Consider the following 17907-nt stretch of genomic DNA (forward strand, 5'->3'; position numbering starts at 1 on the left):
TTTCTCATGTTTCAGCTGGTGATCAAAACCAAGCAAAACTTCAGAAAGCTCCTGTCTCTAGTATATGTGAACACACACAAACCAGACAATTGTTTAGAAATTCTGATATGTGAACAACTCCCAATGCCCACAGGCAATTCTTGTTTACATTTAACACATCTATTTATAGAACAGCCAGTAGTTTTACTTTTGCCTAAATTTGAATTCTGACTTGAAATTTCTGAAGACTAACATGTGCTAGATCCAGAGGAGTGCAATTCATGTAAAAGCAAAAATTGCATCCAGCCTGTTTTTTGAATTTTCCTCATCACCTGTGACAGTCATCCTTGCAAACTCAACCAAATTCCTGTAGCTTCACCGACTCTCATTTGTGTAGATGAAAATAATTAATTGTACAAGCCTGCACTATGACCCAAGGATGTGGAGCAGGACACTCTAATAATTTGAATTCCTTTTGTGTGTAGCTACACCGTTTCTCTGCAAAACCTTTCTTGTCAAGGGGCTGTATCCCTATTCTGTGAAAAATAAAGAGCAATTTGTGAGATTTTTTCCAGCCAACGTATCTTTTTGCTATCTTTTCAGTGAAAATCAGTCATGGCTGCACCTTTCCGAGGCATATATGTTTTGGAGTTGGTGTGTCACATATGCGTGATGTAGTGTTTGATAAAGATACACAGTACCATTGGAATTGTTTCAGCTATTGTTTTTATTCTAGCCAAACGTTGTAAATGCATTTATTTTCTCAAAACGTCGGGCATAATCGCTGTACCTTTCTGTCCCTCTGGTTTTTGACGAAAGCAAAGGTGAGTCCCGAGCAGGGGGCCATGCTGGGGTCTGCTTGCTCTGGAGCACGGTGTGTGACCTCTGCCGGCTACTGGGACTGCAGAGACCATGGTGTGAGCATGGTAAAGGGGAAAGCGCCATTAAATATACTGAAACCCCTCGAGTGCCCGCGAGTGAATGGTTTCAAGGTGGGCGAAGAGATGACCAGAGACGGGCAGGAACTAATTTTATGTTACCCTTTGTGGAAGGGAAAAGTGTAGCAGAGTTGGGGCGGTGTGTGGGATCTCTCGCCCGCGGAGGAATGCAATGCAATCAGCCGAACGGGCCATCCGGCCCCACGCGCGCGGGGGCTCTGAGGGGGCAGCTCCGCCGCTGCCCGCGCCAGCGGCCCGCTACCAGCGGCACCGTCAGCGGGGCGGCCGCATTAGAAGACTCGTTCTCGTTCTCCCTCCCTCCCCGTCCCCGCCGCTCTCCCTGCGCCTCCCGCGGGGGCCCGGGCCGCGCTGTCCGGGGCGGGAGCAGCCCCTCAGCCCGGGCCGCGATCCGCGCCAGGCCCGGCCGGCCCCGCCGCTGGCCCCGCCCCGCCCGTGCAGCCGCCAGGGGGCGCTGCTCCCGGCGCTCCCGGGGCCGCCAGCGCGGCGCGGCCGCGGCTCTCGAGTTCCCCCGCTCCCGGGGCCGCCGCCGCCCGTCCCCGCCTCCCCCTGCCCGCCGCCCCGGCCCCTTCCCCCGCCGGGGCCCCTCGGCCCGACCATGGCCACCAGGAAGGCGGGCTCGCGGCTGGAGACGGAGATCGAGCGGTGCCGCTCGGAGTGCCAGTGGGAGCGGATTCCCGAGCTGATCAAGCAGCTCTCGGCCAAGCTCATCGCGAACGGTGCGGCGCGGGGCGGGCGGCGGCGGGGGCCCGGCAGGTGCAGCCGGGCGGGCCGGCGAGAGGGGCCTGCGGAGCCCGGGGAGGCGGCGGGGCGGGCAGCGGGTCGGGGCGGCCCGGCCGGGCGGGAGCGGCGCGGATGGAGGCGGGAGCCGCCCCGGGCCCGGCCCCGGACCCGGCCGGAGGCGCCGCGCTCATCGCCCGCGGGGCCGGGGCGCCCGCCCGCCCGCGGAGCCCCCGCGGAGCCCGCGCGGAGCCGGGGGGGCCGAGCTCCGGCCGGCCGGCAGCGCAGCCCTGGGCGTTCGCGCGCCGGAGCGCGGAGCAGCCCGGTGTTTATCACGAGCGCACATGCTGACAGTGAGCATAAAGCCCGAAATGCCCTTCTGCTTTCTGTGACTGCCAGGGGATCTGTGCAAAGCGTGTCGTATGAAGGCTTCCGTCCATTCTCTTAATAGCAAACCTCAACAATATTCAACAAAGCTTCATTTATTTTGTTGTAAAAACCATAAATATTTTGCTTGTTCTCTCAGTTCGTATGTCACAAACTTCTATATGTTTAAATGAAGGGGGTGAAAAGCAGTGCTTCATTCTGAGGTATGGAAGTATGTAATGAAGGAGGGAGATACTGGGAAAGTCTCTTTGCTATGGATGCCTTAATTCTGTGTGAGAAAAAATATGAAGATAGTGTGTGCCTCCCTAGGCTAACTCATCAGCTTGAGGTGGACCTGGAGGTATTTTCAGAGAGCAGTCAAGTATGTGAAGACAGAACTTGGGATGAATTCAGACGTGATAAGTTAACAGAGAGGATGAGGCATAACATTGACATCACTGGAAGTTTGTTGTGAAACCAATGATAGCTTTGCATGTTCAGATGGGGAGGAAAACTGCATGATTCAGCTCTATAGAAATACAAGTAAAAGAGGAAAAGCCTAGCTCAAAGAAGAGAAAATGATTTAAGAATAAATGGGTAGTAGATAACATTTATATGTGTCGGCCTTAAGAACAATTGAGTGGTATTTCTGACACTGGTATTATGCTAACTAAAAATAAACATGAGTGAAAAGATGGAAGGTGTGTTTAGTTTCAGGACATGCATCATTGAGTGATAGACTATGAACTAGTTAGAGATCACTTCAAGCAAAGGCAAATATGTTTTTGCTATTCAGTTGGGAAGCACAATCCTCATAGTTTCAAGATGTACTTAGGTATTTCAGACAGACAGGGAGAGCTATGCAGAAGATGTTATTGACAGTTTGACTTAAAATTCTCTAACCTGTGTACATTTTACCTTACTGAAGCATATCAGAGAAGATTATGCAATCTGCGTAACTTTACACTTCAGTGGTTTTCCCAAATAGGCATCTTCTGGATTCTGTACCAGTCAAAATACAAATTATTGAAGCATTTACTGATCTTTAAAACATGGGAATGTATCATATGCAGATTTTATCTCTTTTTGACAGCACATGAAGGATTAAGTCAATGTGCATGACTTCCAAGTCTGGCTGAGAACATAAATAGGAAATTAGGTGATCTTATGGGTCTCTTCTTCTGTATTGGAGTAACACAAGAGGCAAGTAATTTATTTAATGAAATGCCTTCACCTGCTGTTAAGAGTGTAAAAAACTGGAAGTTTGTATTTCAGATCCAGGTGTACATACCAGGTTGCAGACCAAGGTTATCAGCTAGTGAGATTGCCAAGGAGAGACAGTGCCTCTGTTCCATCCATGAAGAGAGATGTGAACTGAAAGGCACTCTGATACATATCCCTGTTGTTACTTAATCTGAAGCAATTAACTTAAAAGTTTGGGACCCTGAACTTTACTGCATCCTTTTGTACTGATAGATGTTCAGTTTTGACCTGGGAATGGATAGCAAATATCTGGTTTTTGGCCGAATGTGTAACAGTATGTCATAGGAATGATTTAAAAACATGGGGGAGAGGAAAGAGGAAGAGTATCTTCATTCTGAATATGTATTGGTGTGTAGGGAATTGACTTCAATTCTTGAATGTTGGAGCATTTTTACAGAGGATATCAACATTGCTAGGAATGGTGTTTATTGCTCTTTGAACGCAGATGGGAATGAATCCTTTGGGGAAGTTCCCTTGTAATTTCTTCAATCTTGCACTGTTGCAAAAGAATAGACTTATTTTACTAGGACACAGTTACAGCTCTTTTTTTTGGAATTGGGGATTAGACAACTTGATAAAAAGTTTAATAGTCCAAGTTATTATTTGGGCAGTTTTGCATCCCATCTTTTGAAACTTGAGGCCCAAGTAAGATGAAGGAAGAAACAGCAATGGCAGCTCCCAGGACAAAGGTCTGTGTGGATACACAAGGCTGTAGTATGTACTTCTGATGAAATGCAGCACTTGAGAGGTGCAGTGTTTTGAGTGGACTTGGTTATTGTATTGTTTATTCTGTTTAGTTCTGCTGATGGATCCCACCTACTCCCTAACAGGACTCTGTGTATAAAACCTGTCAGTGGATCAAATATAAATGACACTTTAGGTAGGATTTTGGATGCATAAAAATGACCCTAGAACAAATTTTTGTGTCTTATGGATTGCATTTGAAAGGCTTTCTGAACTTTAAGAAAAAGAGAGAAGGGAAATATTGATGAATTGGTAACTACTTTTGCTGTTCTGTAGGTAATTGTCACAATTTGGACCACAAAAAATGTATTTTCTGTGTCAAGCCTGTTATTTGCGTTCTTTCTACAATGGATAAATAGATAGATGGATGAAAAAAGGGTCTTTAACCTGACTCAGATTTTGTTAGCCACTTAGCCTGTTTGCATTATATTTCTCTACTTTAGAACCAGGACTCAGCAGCAGTAATGAGATTCATGCCATGTAACACAAATCTTGGTTTGAGCTCTTGCTTCATCAGCATTCTGCTAAAAGATTGGGTTAAAACTGTTACGTGTGGGTGCTGAGTTAGCCTTGGCTAACACCTCATGCCCACCCAGCTGCACAGTCTCTCCCTTTCCTTAGAGGGGCTGGAGCAAAAGGAAAGATAAGATTGTAGCTTCAGATGAAAACAGGGAGATCACTTACTGGTTACTGTTCTGGGCAAAATAGACTTGATTTGGAGTAACTGAATTTAATTTGTTGCCAGTTAAATTATAGTGAGATACTAAGACAGAAACACAGACATGAAAGTAACACTTTTTCTCTCCCCTTTCCCAGGCTGAACTTCACTCCTATGCCCCTTCCCATGTGGTGAGTGGGGACAAAGGGGTCATGGTGCAAGATAATTTCTTTCTGCTGCTCCTTCCTTCCCACATTTTTCCTCTGCTTTGGCATAAACTCCCCACTGACAGCGGTCCTGCTTTGGAACAGGCTCTCCACGTGGTACAGTTCCTTCAGGGCATATCCACCTGGCTCGGGTCCTCCCTGGCAAGTCCCTTGAGTGCCTTTTCTGGCACCGTACAGCACCTCTGTCCCTCTCCTTCTCTGACCTTGACGTTGTGGTTTCTTTGCTGTTTCTCACTCCTTTTGTTCTCTTTTATTTTGTTCTTAGGCATTTTCTGGCCTTTCTTAAATTGGCTTTCTCAGAGGTGTTGTCACTTGTGCTGAGGGGCTCAGCTGTGTCTGCCTGGGGTACTGTCGGAACCAGCTGGGCCTGGGGCAGGGCAACCCCTGCCTGGTCTTTTCCCACCAGAGCTACACCTGCAGCCCCTCTGCTGCCAGCACCTTGCTGGTTATAACCAGTACAGCAGGATTTTCAGCAACTGTAGCAGCTGGCAAAGAAATCATGTGCTGCCCTAAAGGTCACAAAGATGTGGTCCTTGGATAGTCTGTAGCCGGTTCAGTGTGGTCCTCAAGTGTTCAGTGTTCACATCCTGAGTATCACCTCTTGAATGGAACTGAGAAAAACCCCAAGTTGTTAGAAATAAACTCTCAGAGCAGTTTTCACTAATCAAACTTTGTGAGTGTTCCCAGTTGTTTTAACTAACTTTAAAAGGTTCCTTCTAAGAAAGTGAATTGAAGAAATTTTCATTGCTGGTTGAATTTTGTCTAACATTGCAAATGAACAGCATGATGGTGAAGCATGGTCATGACAGTTAGTGGATGCTTTGAGTACATAATTGCTTGCTCACATATTATTGGAAGAGGTTAAAATACTAAATGCTGAATATCTGAAACAAATCTGAATGTATTTTGAAGTGCTCCCAGAACTGAGAAACACAATTGGAAGCTCACATTGCAAAGCTGATTGCAAGGCCATTATGTATTTTTGATGAAACAGTCGAGTCTCATAGGAAGTGTCTACAATGGACTTCAGTATGAAGGTTGTATCTGCTCAGGGCATTTTCAGGACATCAGTATTCTCATGTTTTCTTTCCTTCCTTTGGAAACAAAATGAGGAAACCTGAGGTTCGTTCAGTGGCCAACTGTATGGATAAAATAAAGGATCCATGAATTTCCATGGGTGTTTCCGGCCATTCATTGTTGCTCTAATTGGAATGTGACCTTGCACAAGTTCAGTGAGATGTATGGCTCTGTCTGGAAAAGCACGGAGGGAGCGAATTTTTATAGTGTAAATGAGGTAGAATGGTGTAGTTCTATAGAAATCTTAGCCAGTGTGAAATATTGCATTACTGTGGAGAGAGAATGCGTGCCCAGGAAGTTCACAGATCTATATGCTACCAAGAACATTCTGACATTGCCATGAAAATAGAACATTACCTACAGGTATCAAGTTTGCCCATGGAAATACACCAACATTGTAACACAATGTGTTTTTTTTTTTACCTAGTGAATTTCTTGCTACCTTTTCTATCCCATTTCTGCTTGATTTGTCTTGTCTGGGATCTCTTCTCTGCCTTTCCTCTCAACACCTTTTTTTCTATAGTCTCCTATTAGACCTATCCTCACATTTAGCCTGGCAGAGTAATGGAACAGAGAGGAGTTGGGAGCAGAGTAGCAAACCCAAAGGGTTATGAATTATGTTACATGTCTAATTTTGTTTGTCACCTTCTATGCTGCTCCCTTATCTTGATATAAGTAGGACCTAAAAATAGAAACATCTTATCAGTTTTCATCTGTTTTGCAGCCTTGTGAAATACAAGACCTCAGATGTATGGTTAAAGCTTATCCTCGGAGCAAACAAGAGATTTCTAAACCTCTTAGGACTCATGCCCTACTTTGAAGGTGTTTACCAAATGTATTTGTTTTTATAGATACAGTTGGTAGTGTGATTTGTATATGCAAAACTTTCCTAAGAGATTGACATCTCTACCAGAAAAGTTTGCAGACCATATGACATGCCTTTTTGCATGTCCACAAAAGTAGAAGTGGAGGACTCTCTCCATTTGTTATCTTCTTTGTTTTCCTCCTATTGCATTCACTGTCACATTTACAGAACAAGCTTACTAAGTACAGACATTTTTCTGAATGAAGAGCAGAGGTGGTGACAGTACTTAGATGTGTTGTCTTATTTTTGACTGACAGCTTTGTTTCTTCAGATAGCCAGGGGTGTTACAGCAGTGTAAGTGATGATGTGGATCGTCTGCTTGTACTCACACTGCATGTTCATCTGGAATAGAAAATGCTAGCGTGTGATTTCACAAGTAACCAAGCTTGTCTAATGCCGCACTGCTATTATGCAGAATAGTTTCTTCTTCAGGCTTTTAGTCAAGCTGCTAATTCTCTATACAGCTTCTCCTGGTTATGTGTACCTGGCCTCTCCCTTGTGTTGATGAACACCAGAGGTGAGAGTTACTGTGCTTGGCCAGCAGAAAACTCTGTTTTTCTTGTTGTGGGACCTGCTGTGTCTGCTGGCTTGCCAGGCTCATTTGCCTCCCACATGGGTCTGAGTAGTTTAACAGCTGCTGGAAAATGAACAGTAGCAGCAGCCAGTGGAGGGCAAAGGTGAGGGGAACTGTGAGGAAGCATGTAGTTGGTCTTAGTGGAATGAACTAAGTATTTTGGATATTTGGGGCTTATAACTGCTTACATTTATAAGGATATTTGTGTATATTATGAATGTAATTATTCTAGAAATTGGATGTCTTCTGTAGTAATGTTGAGTTGATTGCACTTTTGCCTTGTTTAAAAGTTATGAGAAATGGTAGTCAGATTTATCCATGGGTGAATACTGGTATATATCTGTATTATAGCTGCTCTCAGTTCCTTTAAACTAACTTTAAGAGGTAAAGGTTAGGATTAACTTTTCTATAGGGAAATAAATTCATTAGCATAAACCCAGGATCATTGATACCACTTTTGTTTGGGTTTGATTTGCATGGTAGTAAAGAAGGAGGCAGAAGGTCCTTAACTGTACCAAATATGAGGCATTCTCTTTCCCTACCAAATCTAGGCCATTCCTCCTCCCCACAAATCGGTCTTTTTAAGAATAAAATCTTAGAATTTAATGGTTCAGTTCTATACAGTTTTCTCTACACTGAATGCTGTTTAATTTGAGCTGGTAAGGTGTGACTGAAGATAATAACTTTGTAAAAAGCAAAGTGGCAGAACACTGAGATAAATTGGAGGAAGTAAGGATGTCTGGATGATAGTGTGAGGTGGGTAGCTAGACCTTTAATAATTGGAGAGCATTTGATCTCTGCTCCAGGCTGAGGAGGGAGATGCTGAATCTGGGCATTTCTCTGGCGATAGCAAATGTGTGGCAGAATGCATACTAGCAGTTTTTAGTAGCTGCTCTGATCAGCAATGATATCAGTTGCTCAGGAGTTACTTCAGGAGGTGTTGCATGTGTTTCTGCAAGTTCCCACCCCACTGATGACCTGTGTGTGATTGGTATGATTTCACTCAGAATTTGTATACATAAGTTGAAATAATTTTCTGTAATCTCATATTATCTAGAGTTGTAATGTGCTCTTCTTTAACAAAAAGTGGGTGGGAAATCCCTTTCATTTCTAGAATTTTGAATGCAGCTTACCTGAGTCCATTAACTTGGTTTATCTCCGTAAAACTTTTGCAAAGGCAACAAAGATATGAAAGCACTAACAGCTTACAGGTCCTCCCATATTTTTCTGCAGTTAATTATATGACCAAGCTGTACCTCATCTTTTAATTGTGCCTTATCTCAAACTCAGAATTGTGTGGGCTTAGCTTGCAGCTACACTTCTGTTTTTCTTTTTACTATTTAGTTGCAGTCTCTCTACCTTAATGGGAAGAAAATGAAGGCTTTAATGGGACTGCATTAGAGCTGGACATAAGGAAAGGCAGAATAGGGACCTGTTGTTTTTAGAAGAGCTGGTAGAATAAAAACAAAACAAACAAACAAACAAAAAAAACCGCAAAAAATGAACCCCACCAAAACACTAATCAACAAAGTTGTCAAAAGATACTTTCTGTCTTAACACTGGTAGTTATGAACCTGAGGCAATTGTCTTTGAGACTGACAGATGTAGGGTACTATCTTTCAAGAATTTACTTGAGGCTCCCCAGCTGGACCTGGAAAGCTAGGAGAAGATTGCAAATGGTTGAGAACGGCAAGATTTTGCCTTCTGGGGAACAGAGGCTCATCTGTGTGCTTTCATCTGAGCTTTGAGTCACCCAAAGATGAAAAATGTCCCTCTTCTGACCTGGCAATTAATTAGTGATTTCATTTTTTGTCAGTCGTTTTCTGTATCTTTTTGTGACAACAGAAGTTGGATTCTATTGTCATCATCTCTCAAATTTGCACTGTGCTGCAATATAAATGTTTGGTAGAGAACGGACAAGAGCCACTGTCCTTATGGCATGGTTTGGTTTTTGCCTTACATCTCATAGTCTCTATTATTTTGTTGTTGTTGTTGTTGTTAGTAGCAGCAGGAAAACTGTTTTGTCCTTTGGGAAATAAATCATGACAAGAAGCAAGATTGGAATGAATTCCTAGCTATCAGAGCATATGCTTTTCCTGTTCTCCCAGTCATTCTTTGATCTTTATAACCTAAACAAAATATAGATGGGAAGAAGCTAAATTTTGATTGTTCTTCCTTAGTGTGGTTGATAGAATTGCTACCAGTTAAACACTCAAAGATGATGGTGGTCCTGTTTCCCACATTTTGTGTTTCCCAGTCTTGGGTGTGACACATATTTTTATTTCTTGGTTTTACATTGCGTTTGACTGAATGGGGCAAGTTTTATTCAATTGTAAGCCTATCAATATTCTAGATGATACATTGCGACTGCCCTGGCTTGATTATTTACTGTTCTGATGGCCTTAGCATTTCACAAAATTTGGTGAGCTTGAATGTAAAAAAAATAGTTGGAAACATTTTTCTGTTCTTAATATGTGTCATCATAAAATAAATGTCAGTAGTGGTGGTACTTTGAAAGTAAATTTGCCTATGCATAAATAGATTGGAAAGCCTATAATATTTTTCTTCAAAGCAAATTTTGGGTGTCATGCAGGAAAATTGTGTAGATACTATATAGCTGCACAGTAAAAAGTAGCCATGCACACTGCCTTCTTAAGAGGCAGATAAATGAATGACTGTATATAATTAAAGGTGTTAGTGAGTAAAATTAAATTTCTTTGAACAGCTAACTCTGTATTTTCTGCTTCTGGTTTTACATGCGTGACATCTGCATCAGTGTGCAACCTTTCTACCAGCAGTGCTTGTTGGGCTGCATATATTCTCTCTGGAGACCTGGCTGGACAGGATGCTGGGCAACCTGCTCTGGTTGATCTTGCTTGGACAGGGATGTTAGACTAGATGATCTCCAGAGGACCCTTCCAACCTCAGCCATCCTCTGATGCTGTGAATTCTTGCTACTAAGTAGTCAGTGATGGAATCATAAGTGACATCTGTATATATGTACAGTAATTTCACGACCATAAGGTGTACCGGACTATAAGGCGCACCCCCTGGGAGTCAGCAAAATTCGCAACTTTGTAGATCAGATAAGGCGCACCGGACTATAAGGCGCACTTTTTTTTTGCAGCGAGGCTCCACCCCCAGCTCCCCCCGCACGGTTGCTGGCCGAGGCCCTGCCTCAACCCGGCCGACATTGGCCCCTGGGACTGCCTGGACCCGACAGGGGCGGTGCCGCGGACCCCCAGGCCCGCCTCCAGCCGACTGCCATGGCACTGCCGGCTCCCCCCACGGCTCACAGCTCACACTTTCGGTTTGGCAAATTTCGCAACTTGGTACATCAGATAAGGCGCACCGGACTATAAGGCGCACTTCCGGGTTCGAGGGAAAATTTTAGTCCGAAGGGTGCGCGTTATAGTCGTGAAATTGCTGTATATTGTTTTTCTTGCTTTTAATATAAACTTTGTAGAAATCTAAGAATAGTTTTAGCATTCATTTAAATTTACATAGCTCCTGGTCTACATTACTGAGTGCTGAGCACAAAGTTGAATGAGTACTTGGAGTCTCGTAGTGATACTCCTCTTCAAGCCAATGCTCTTACTGATGCATTGTGAACAAAGCAAATGTCTGCTTTAAGTGCACAGTCAACTTGTTCCTGGGTAAAAATCATGTGTTTCATGCTTTTTCTGCCAGGTGAATATGAAATCAGTTCTAGATTCAGGATTTCCAGATTCTCCTCTGGAAGAGAGCTTGATTTTTAAATGGTTTTCTTAATAAATGTTCTGGGGGAGGCTACAAGATTTTTCTTCTTTTCAGCTGTTTTACGGAAACCTCACTCTGAAATTTTTGTCTGGTTACTGTATAGAACAATTTACCCCTTTGGAATCCTTCTTGCTGCATACCACTCCTTGATAAAATTCCTTTTTGTTGTTGTTGTTGTTGTTTTTGTTTGTTTGTTTGTTTTTGTGTGTATGGGGGTTGGTGTGGTTTTTTGGTTGTTTTTTTGTTTTTAATTTGGGCACCATGATATTCCAAAATGTTATTGGATGTCTGAGGGAAAAATCATCATAAAGTACTGCAACATGCAGCCTTTCAGGTACTCTGAACCTTCAGTTTTACCTTTAGAGAGACCAGGAATTTTAGGGATTGAGTAGGAATAGTTTCTTTTCTCAGTCCCAAGGTAATTTCCCTCTGGGAAGGCTTGAAGCACCACAAGGGAGTTTACAAAGCAAATCTCAACTTCCTGGAATTCTGCACATCAGTGTATGGTCCCTTTGGGATCCTGGAAGTCTCTTTACCCTTTGCCCCTTTCCTACCCTGATTTTTTTTTTTTAAATAGTCCTGAGATAAGACTTGAGTTTTAATTTTTTTTTTTCTTTCTGGACTTTAGGACAGAGCAGTGGAAGCAGCAGTATCATCTTTTCTTGCAACTTCATGCTTTATTGAATTAATCTCGCCTCATGCAGTGCCTTCATTTGGGACTAATGATAACCATGATCTTTAGACTTCAATGCGTTTGGACAGTTGTGGAATCTAAAATGAGTTACCTGAAATATTTAAGACTTTGGTGAAGAGTGTGTGAAATGATACATCATGTGATATAACATGCTTCTAAATTTATCTACTTGCTTACAAGGAAAGATTAAAGTTTGTTTGGCCAATCAGATTCTGTAGGTATTTTGCTCTTTATTTTCTATTCCTAAATACATTCTATTTAAATTCAGATCCCCAGGGCCTGAGTCTGAGGTTGAGACTCTTCGCTTCAATCATTGTAGTAGGAGATTTTATCCTAATTATGCACTTCTTTTCTTGCAGCTGTATAATTTAGAGGAAAGGGAAGTGAAACACTAAAAATGTTTTTTTTTAATCTATGCCTTGTGGCATATGAGGAAGAAAGAGTACTTTTCTCCATACTCTCTCCTGCTGTAGGTGTGGAACTGTTGAGGGAGGCTCTATAAATAGCATATAACTATTGTTGTTAGCACAGGATCATGTGTATTCTTGCCAGTGTAGCACAGCAGCATGATATGGATGTTTAATTGCAGAGGAGCATCTCGTGCATGGAGACTTGATAACTGGAGCAGGGTTGTTGATAGTTGTTGCCATAGTTGTGATAGCTGTTGTTATCCAAGAGGTGTGTTTCCCTTATGCCTTCCAAGTATTTCCTTCTGAAAAAAGTAATTATCAGACCCTTAAAAATTTTTCTGCATTAATATTAGGAACACTTGAGAAACCACATATATAGTAGTCATGATCTAGATAAACTTCAGTGTTCTGCTTTGGTTTCCATCTGAACCACCACAGGAAAAGTAATACTTTACCAAAATAGTTATTTGGTGCTCCACAGAACAACAGGTAGCAAGCAGGTTCCTTAGTTCTATTAAGACCACGTCATCGTTCACTGTGAACGTATCTTGGTGTACTCTGGAATTGAATAAACTTTAAAAATCACTTCTTGGAATGGATTCTGAAGGCAAGAGAGAGCTCCTAATCTGTATTCATATTCAGCTATGCTTTTTTTTTATTTTTTTATTTTTTTTTTCCGTATGCAATGTTGCCATTCTTTTCTTTCTCCTTCTCCTTACACTTAATTTTAGAAGGGAATTTAGAGCTAGATATTCTTCTCACCTAACCTGCTAACAACCCTGGGTTCTTCAACAAGTGCCTGGAGGTTGTGGTAGCATTCATCAGAAAGATACTGTTTTCCATTTTAGCATGTGATTCTGTGGATGTTTCAAGATAGACCGTGCTTTTAACCTAAGTAAATATTAGTATTTTCAGTAACCTTCATAATTCTTGACCAAGGATAAAAAAAGACTAATTCTCTATTTTAATTCTGTTTTTCTGTGAGTAACTGCTCCAGATTCTGATACTGTGGTGAAGAATTTGCTTCAAAAAGCAGATATTAAAAATAAAGTAGCAAAGCGGCTTTCATTATGATATTTTTAGAGACTATTTTACAAAGGCATGTCATTGTGTACATTTCCCTATCCCTATTTATGCTAGCCTGTATTCTTATTTTGAAGATGATTCATATTGATCCATATTGCAAAGAGGGATAGCCATGTCAAGGCAATTCCCAAGCCATTTTGTACAAGTGTCTAAGATTTCTCTAAGCTGAAAGAAAGCAACTTACAGGAAGTGTCTGTGTTTTTCGTATTTGCTTTGAATGCTAAGAGAAATGTGCCTTTCACCTGAAGCATCTTTGAGTTTGTCTTGGGGTTCCAAGGTGCTCAGAGCTCTTTGATTATAGGCAGAGGACGTCCTATTAGTCAGGTGGATTGTTTCAGTGATATTTTGATGTTGCAGAAACAGATGGGCAAGTTAGGCTGTTCTTGTCCAAAATGGTTCTGCAATGCAGTTGTGATGTAGGTCATCAAATATCCCCTAAATCTGCTAAGTAATTGTTGTTGATGAATTCTTCAGCAGAGAAATAGATGAATAAGAGGGAGTCTTTCCTTTAACCAAGAGTTTTATACTGAACCATAATTGTGTCAATTTTCTAAAAGTGGGATTCTGGTTGTCATGGTACTGAAATTGTTTTTGAACAGTTTTTTTTTCCTGAAACATCTATTTAGACTGGCTGAAGGAACACTAAACTTCCTGTTATCAACTTTATACAGTTTAGTTCTCTCTCTGTAAAGTGTCTAACTAGATCACTCATTCTGTGCTGGAAGAAAAAGAAAAGCAATTTCTTCTCAAACAGTTCTTACAATTTTTCAGAATGTCTTAAGGGGTAGCTATAACTAATGGAAAACTCTGCTACAGCTATGGCTTCATAAATGGTTTCCTTCAGAAATGTTCATGTAACTGGAATTTTGTTACAAGCATCATTGAATGTCGTTCTTACTGGCTGAGAATGGTTGACACATATAAAGCTTTGTTAATAAAGTACTCGGCCAATAATAATTTCATTTAAAAGTTTGTTGCCAATATCTGGCCCTTATTGACTGACTTAGCAGATGAGTGACTCAGTAAATAAGAAAATTCTGCTTTGCAGTGGCTTTTGTGGTTTGCAGTCTGTGACCTCTTGTTTTCAAGTGTTGTCATCAGCAGCTGCACCAGTGCAGCACTTCTGTGATGAAAGCCAGCCTGACAGTCGCTCTCCCTCTCTCTCTCTCGTGGTACTGTGTCTCATGATTTATAGCAGTGACACAGGGAAAGGGTGAGCTGTGCTATATATGAACGACTTAGAAGAGCAGCTTTTGTTTTGCTGCTCGATCGGGTCTGTGTGTAAGTTGCAGCTGCTGTTTTGTCCTCTCCCACCTTTCCTTTGAAGGAAAGTATGGGCAATACATGTTGCTGCACTGGGACTATCTCTAGCTACTGTGTGGATCATTAGCTTCTGTGACTCACATCAAGGATGGGAACAAATACCTTGGTCCTACTTTGATTCTCATCTTAAGGTGCTTGGATAGTTTCAGAGTATGTGCCAGCTTAAACTTAAGGTTTCATTCTTGCTTATGTTCTCTCTTTGGAAACATCCTAAAGTTTTCAAGTCATTATCAGAGAGGTGAAACTTATCTTGGGGTGAAGAGGGTAGGATGAGAGAGGGAAAGGAGAGAGAGGATAAATTAAATTTTCCAGAGGCGGTTTCTTGTTTGTCTCCTCTTCCTTTCCCCAGTGTGAGAAATTCTGCTGTATATAAGAGAGGAATAATCTTACAAGCTTTCTGTAGTGTGCTAGATCTGTGTCTGTCCCTGTCTTGTTCTATTGTGGCCCCACAAATGGGTGAGAACTGTATCTTCTAAAGCTGGTCTTCCTCTTTCTGTGGTGCAGCTGATACGGCTACACTTTGCTCTTGCATGTGCCAGTGCTGTTATTTGGTTACTTTTCCCCATTATTAATAAAAATCATTTCACCACTTTGTTTTACAAATCCTCATGCCTCAAGGTATGCATTTTCGTACTAGGCAGTGAGAGGTCTGTTTTCTTTTTATTTGGTGGCTGACCTGTTTGTTACCTCATGTATTGTGAGAATCCAAACTAACTGTTTCACATACTTCCTTGACAATTTTGCAGTTTATATAAACAAAACATATCTGGCAGCTGGTGCTGTTGGATAGCTGATCTTACCTCAACAGTACAGTTGTTCTTACCTCTTTCTAGAGATAGATCTACTGTATTTAACTTAAAGAAATGCTTGTTACAAGAATGTGGACCAGAACAATTTTTAGGACCTACTTGAAGGGCTGCATATGAGGGAGAAAGATATATGTGATACTTTTTCTTTGGCACTTCTGAAGTTCTGCTATTTGAAGTGTTAAAGAATGTCAATGATAGATCTCACTCTTTTCTTTGTAAACAGCCTTGGTGGTATTTCAGCTCCTGAACCAAAGCACTTGTTTTAGAGTGTAATATAAATTCCTTGCTATGTTTGACAATCTTGTTTCCTCAACCTTCTTTGGAAATAGAGCTTGCTCAGTGAAACATTAAACTGAATAAAAGGAAAGAAATGTTACTTGCTAAACGAAATAATTTGATTTCAACGAGTACAGATCAGAGAGAAAGTATCAACTTGCAAATTCCTTAAAACACAAAGTAACCAGTTTGGCATATTTTCACCCTTTTTTAAAGTTACCACTTTGCTTTAAAAATACAATTAACAAAATTAATCTTCATTGTTCTTCTCCCAAGTGGGACATTACCATGCTGACCTAAAGTATTGTTTTTAAGATCTGCTCTGTTTGTTAATACCCTTTTTAAAGAGTTTCATAAATAAAAATTGTTTACTCAGAACAGACCCTGGAGCTTTCTGAATATTGTAAGTAAAATACCTGTCCTGAAAGGACCCCCCCACTGACTGAGTCTTTGAAAAGCAAATTATTGGATACAGTGAACTCAAGTTCAGTTTTGTAAGCCTCTGATCTCTGAGAGCCTTTCACTCAGCCCCTATTAAACTCCTTGAACCTAGCCTGCCTTGGATTGGTATAAAAAATCAGGTGTCTTTTCTGTGCATGCAGTTTAAAGTGATTAATTTCCAGAGAGATGGAATAATTGCAGAAAGTGCAGTCCTCCAGAGTATTATGCTAAAGCTATCTTTGAGCAGGGTAATGTTGGCCATAATATCTGATTTTACTATTTGTTTGTGATAATACTGTGGCTATGGTAATGAAATGTGGGATTTGGAGTAAGTCTGTTACAAAGGAGATTTGAGCTGAAATAGCATGTTTAGATTTGGTCACTTTAATTTCTTGTTTAGTTCACAGCTTGAAACTGAAGCTACACAAACTGTTGATTTTTATCAATTATGCTATGATCTCTGTTTAAAGGAAAAGAAAGAAAATGTGGAAAGCAGACTACAACAAAATAGATACTGAGTATTTAAAAATTTTTTTTAAAAATGGTAGCATTTTGGTTTGTTTTGGAAAATTTACTTATCACGCTTACAATTGTCTGTACCATTTGTGCTTTTTACTGTATATATTAGAGCTTGCATAAAGTATGTTGATATTGATGAAAATAACTCTGTCTGATGGAAAGGTCTCATTAAATGAACCTTTTGCCCTACTGTGTTGTGCAAAGGGGAATGCAAGCCTCTGATAGGCTGATGGGTTGTGTCAGAGTGTGAAAGAGTTGGCCAAGGCCATTGCATGGACACTCATTTATTTGAAGGTCCTTGTGATGGAGGGTAGTTCTTGGTGACTGGAAAAAGGTACATATGGCCACTTGCAAAGAGGGTCCAGGGACTGGAGGTTGATCAGCCTAACTTTAGGCCTTGAGAAGATTAGGAAGTATGTCCTGGTAGGATAAGGAGGTGATTTGGATCAGTTGACATGGGTTTATCAAGGACAAACCAACCAGACAGCTCTTGATGAGTAGTGACTGACTGTATGGATGGAGACAGTGGTCAGAGTCAATGGTCAAAAATTGCAACAAGGGAAACGTTGAGTAGATAACAACCTAAAAATTTCTAGAAGAAGAACAGTCAAATGTTGTGCAATGTCATCTGGAGGAGTTTTGTAGTCTGTGGAAATGCTCAGAACTTTGTATAGTCCTGTGACTTCCCTAATGTTGAAGTATGTGTTTTATTTATTTTTCTTCATTTAATACATTGAAATATCTTTTAGTTTTCATTTTGGCTGAACAGACTTCAATGAAAGAATGGCAAAACTAGTGTAAATTGCTTCATACAAGCCTGTGTGGCTGGGGTGGGAAGCAGTCTGGGATTTCTGACTTGGGCCCTTTCCTAGGGGAATGCAGCTGACTTGACTGTTGGGGCTGGTGACTGTTGCTGCTACAAGGCAGTGGAGCAATGGAGGCTGTGGGCGAGGGATTTCAAAGCCTGGTGCTGATCCCTCCAGGTGCTTATGCTGACAGCATCTACTGCCCCTTTCCCTGCTTTTTGCTGTACTCTGATATAATGTGTTTTACTTGTTTGTTTTCTAAACACAGAAAAGACTCTGTAAGCCATGTTAAGTCATAAATGTGCTCAGTCCTCACAGGCTCACTTGTTCCCTGCTGCAGCTGAATGGGTTTCTC

General features: G+C 41.5%; 1 protein-coding gene across 2 annotated transcripts in view; it reads left to right on the forward strand.

Moving 5' to 3' along the window:
- The first annotated feature begins 1431 nt into the window (after positions 1-1431).
- TTC7B (tetratricopeptide repeat domain 7B) overlaps positions 1432-17907 on the forward strand; it is a 126812-nt gene continuing 110336 nt past the window's right edge. Inside the window, exon 1 of one of the 2 annotated variants that reach the window (XM_033062715.1) lies at positions 1432-1654. In XM_033062715.1, the coding sequence (XP_032918606.1) occupies positions 1534-1654 (121 nt within the window). In that variant the 5' untranslated portion in view covers positions 1432-1533. The remainder of the gene's footprint in view (positions 1655-17907) is intronic. The other variant, XM_033062714.2, reaches the window with a different exon arrangement.

Source organism: Catharus ustulatus, chromosome 6 (genome assembly GCF_009819885.2).
Source record: "Catharus ustulatus isolate bCatUst1 chromosome 6, bCatUst1.pri.v2, whole genome shotgun sequence".
Classification (NCBI taxonomy): domain Eukaryota; kingdom Metazoa; phylum Chordata; class Aves; order Passeriformes; family Turdidae; genus Catharus; species Catharus ustulatus.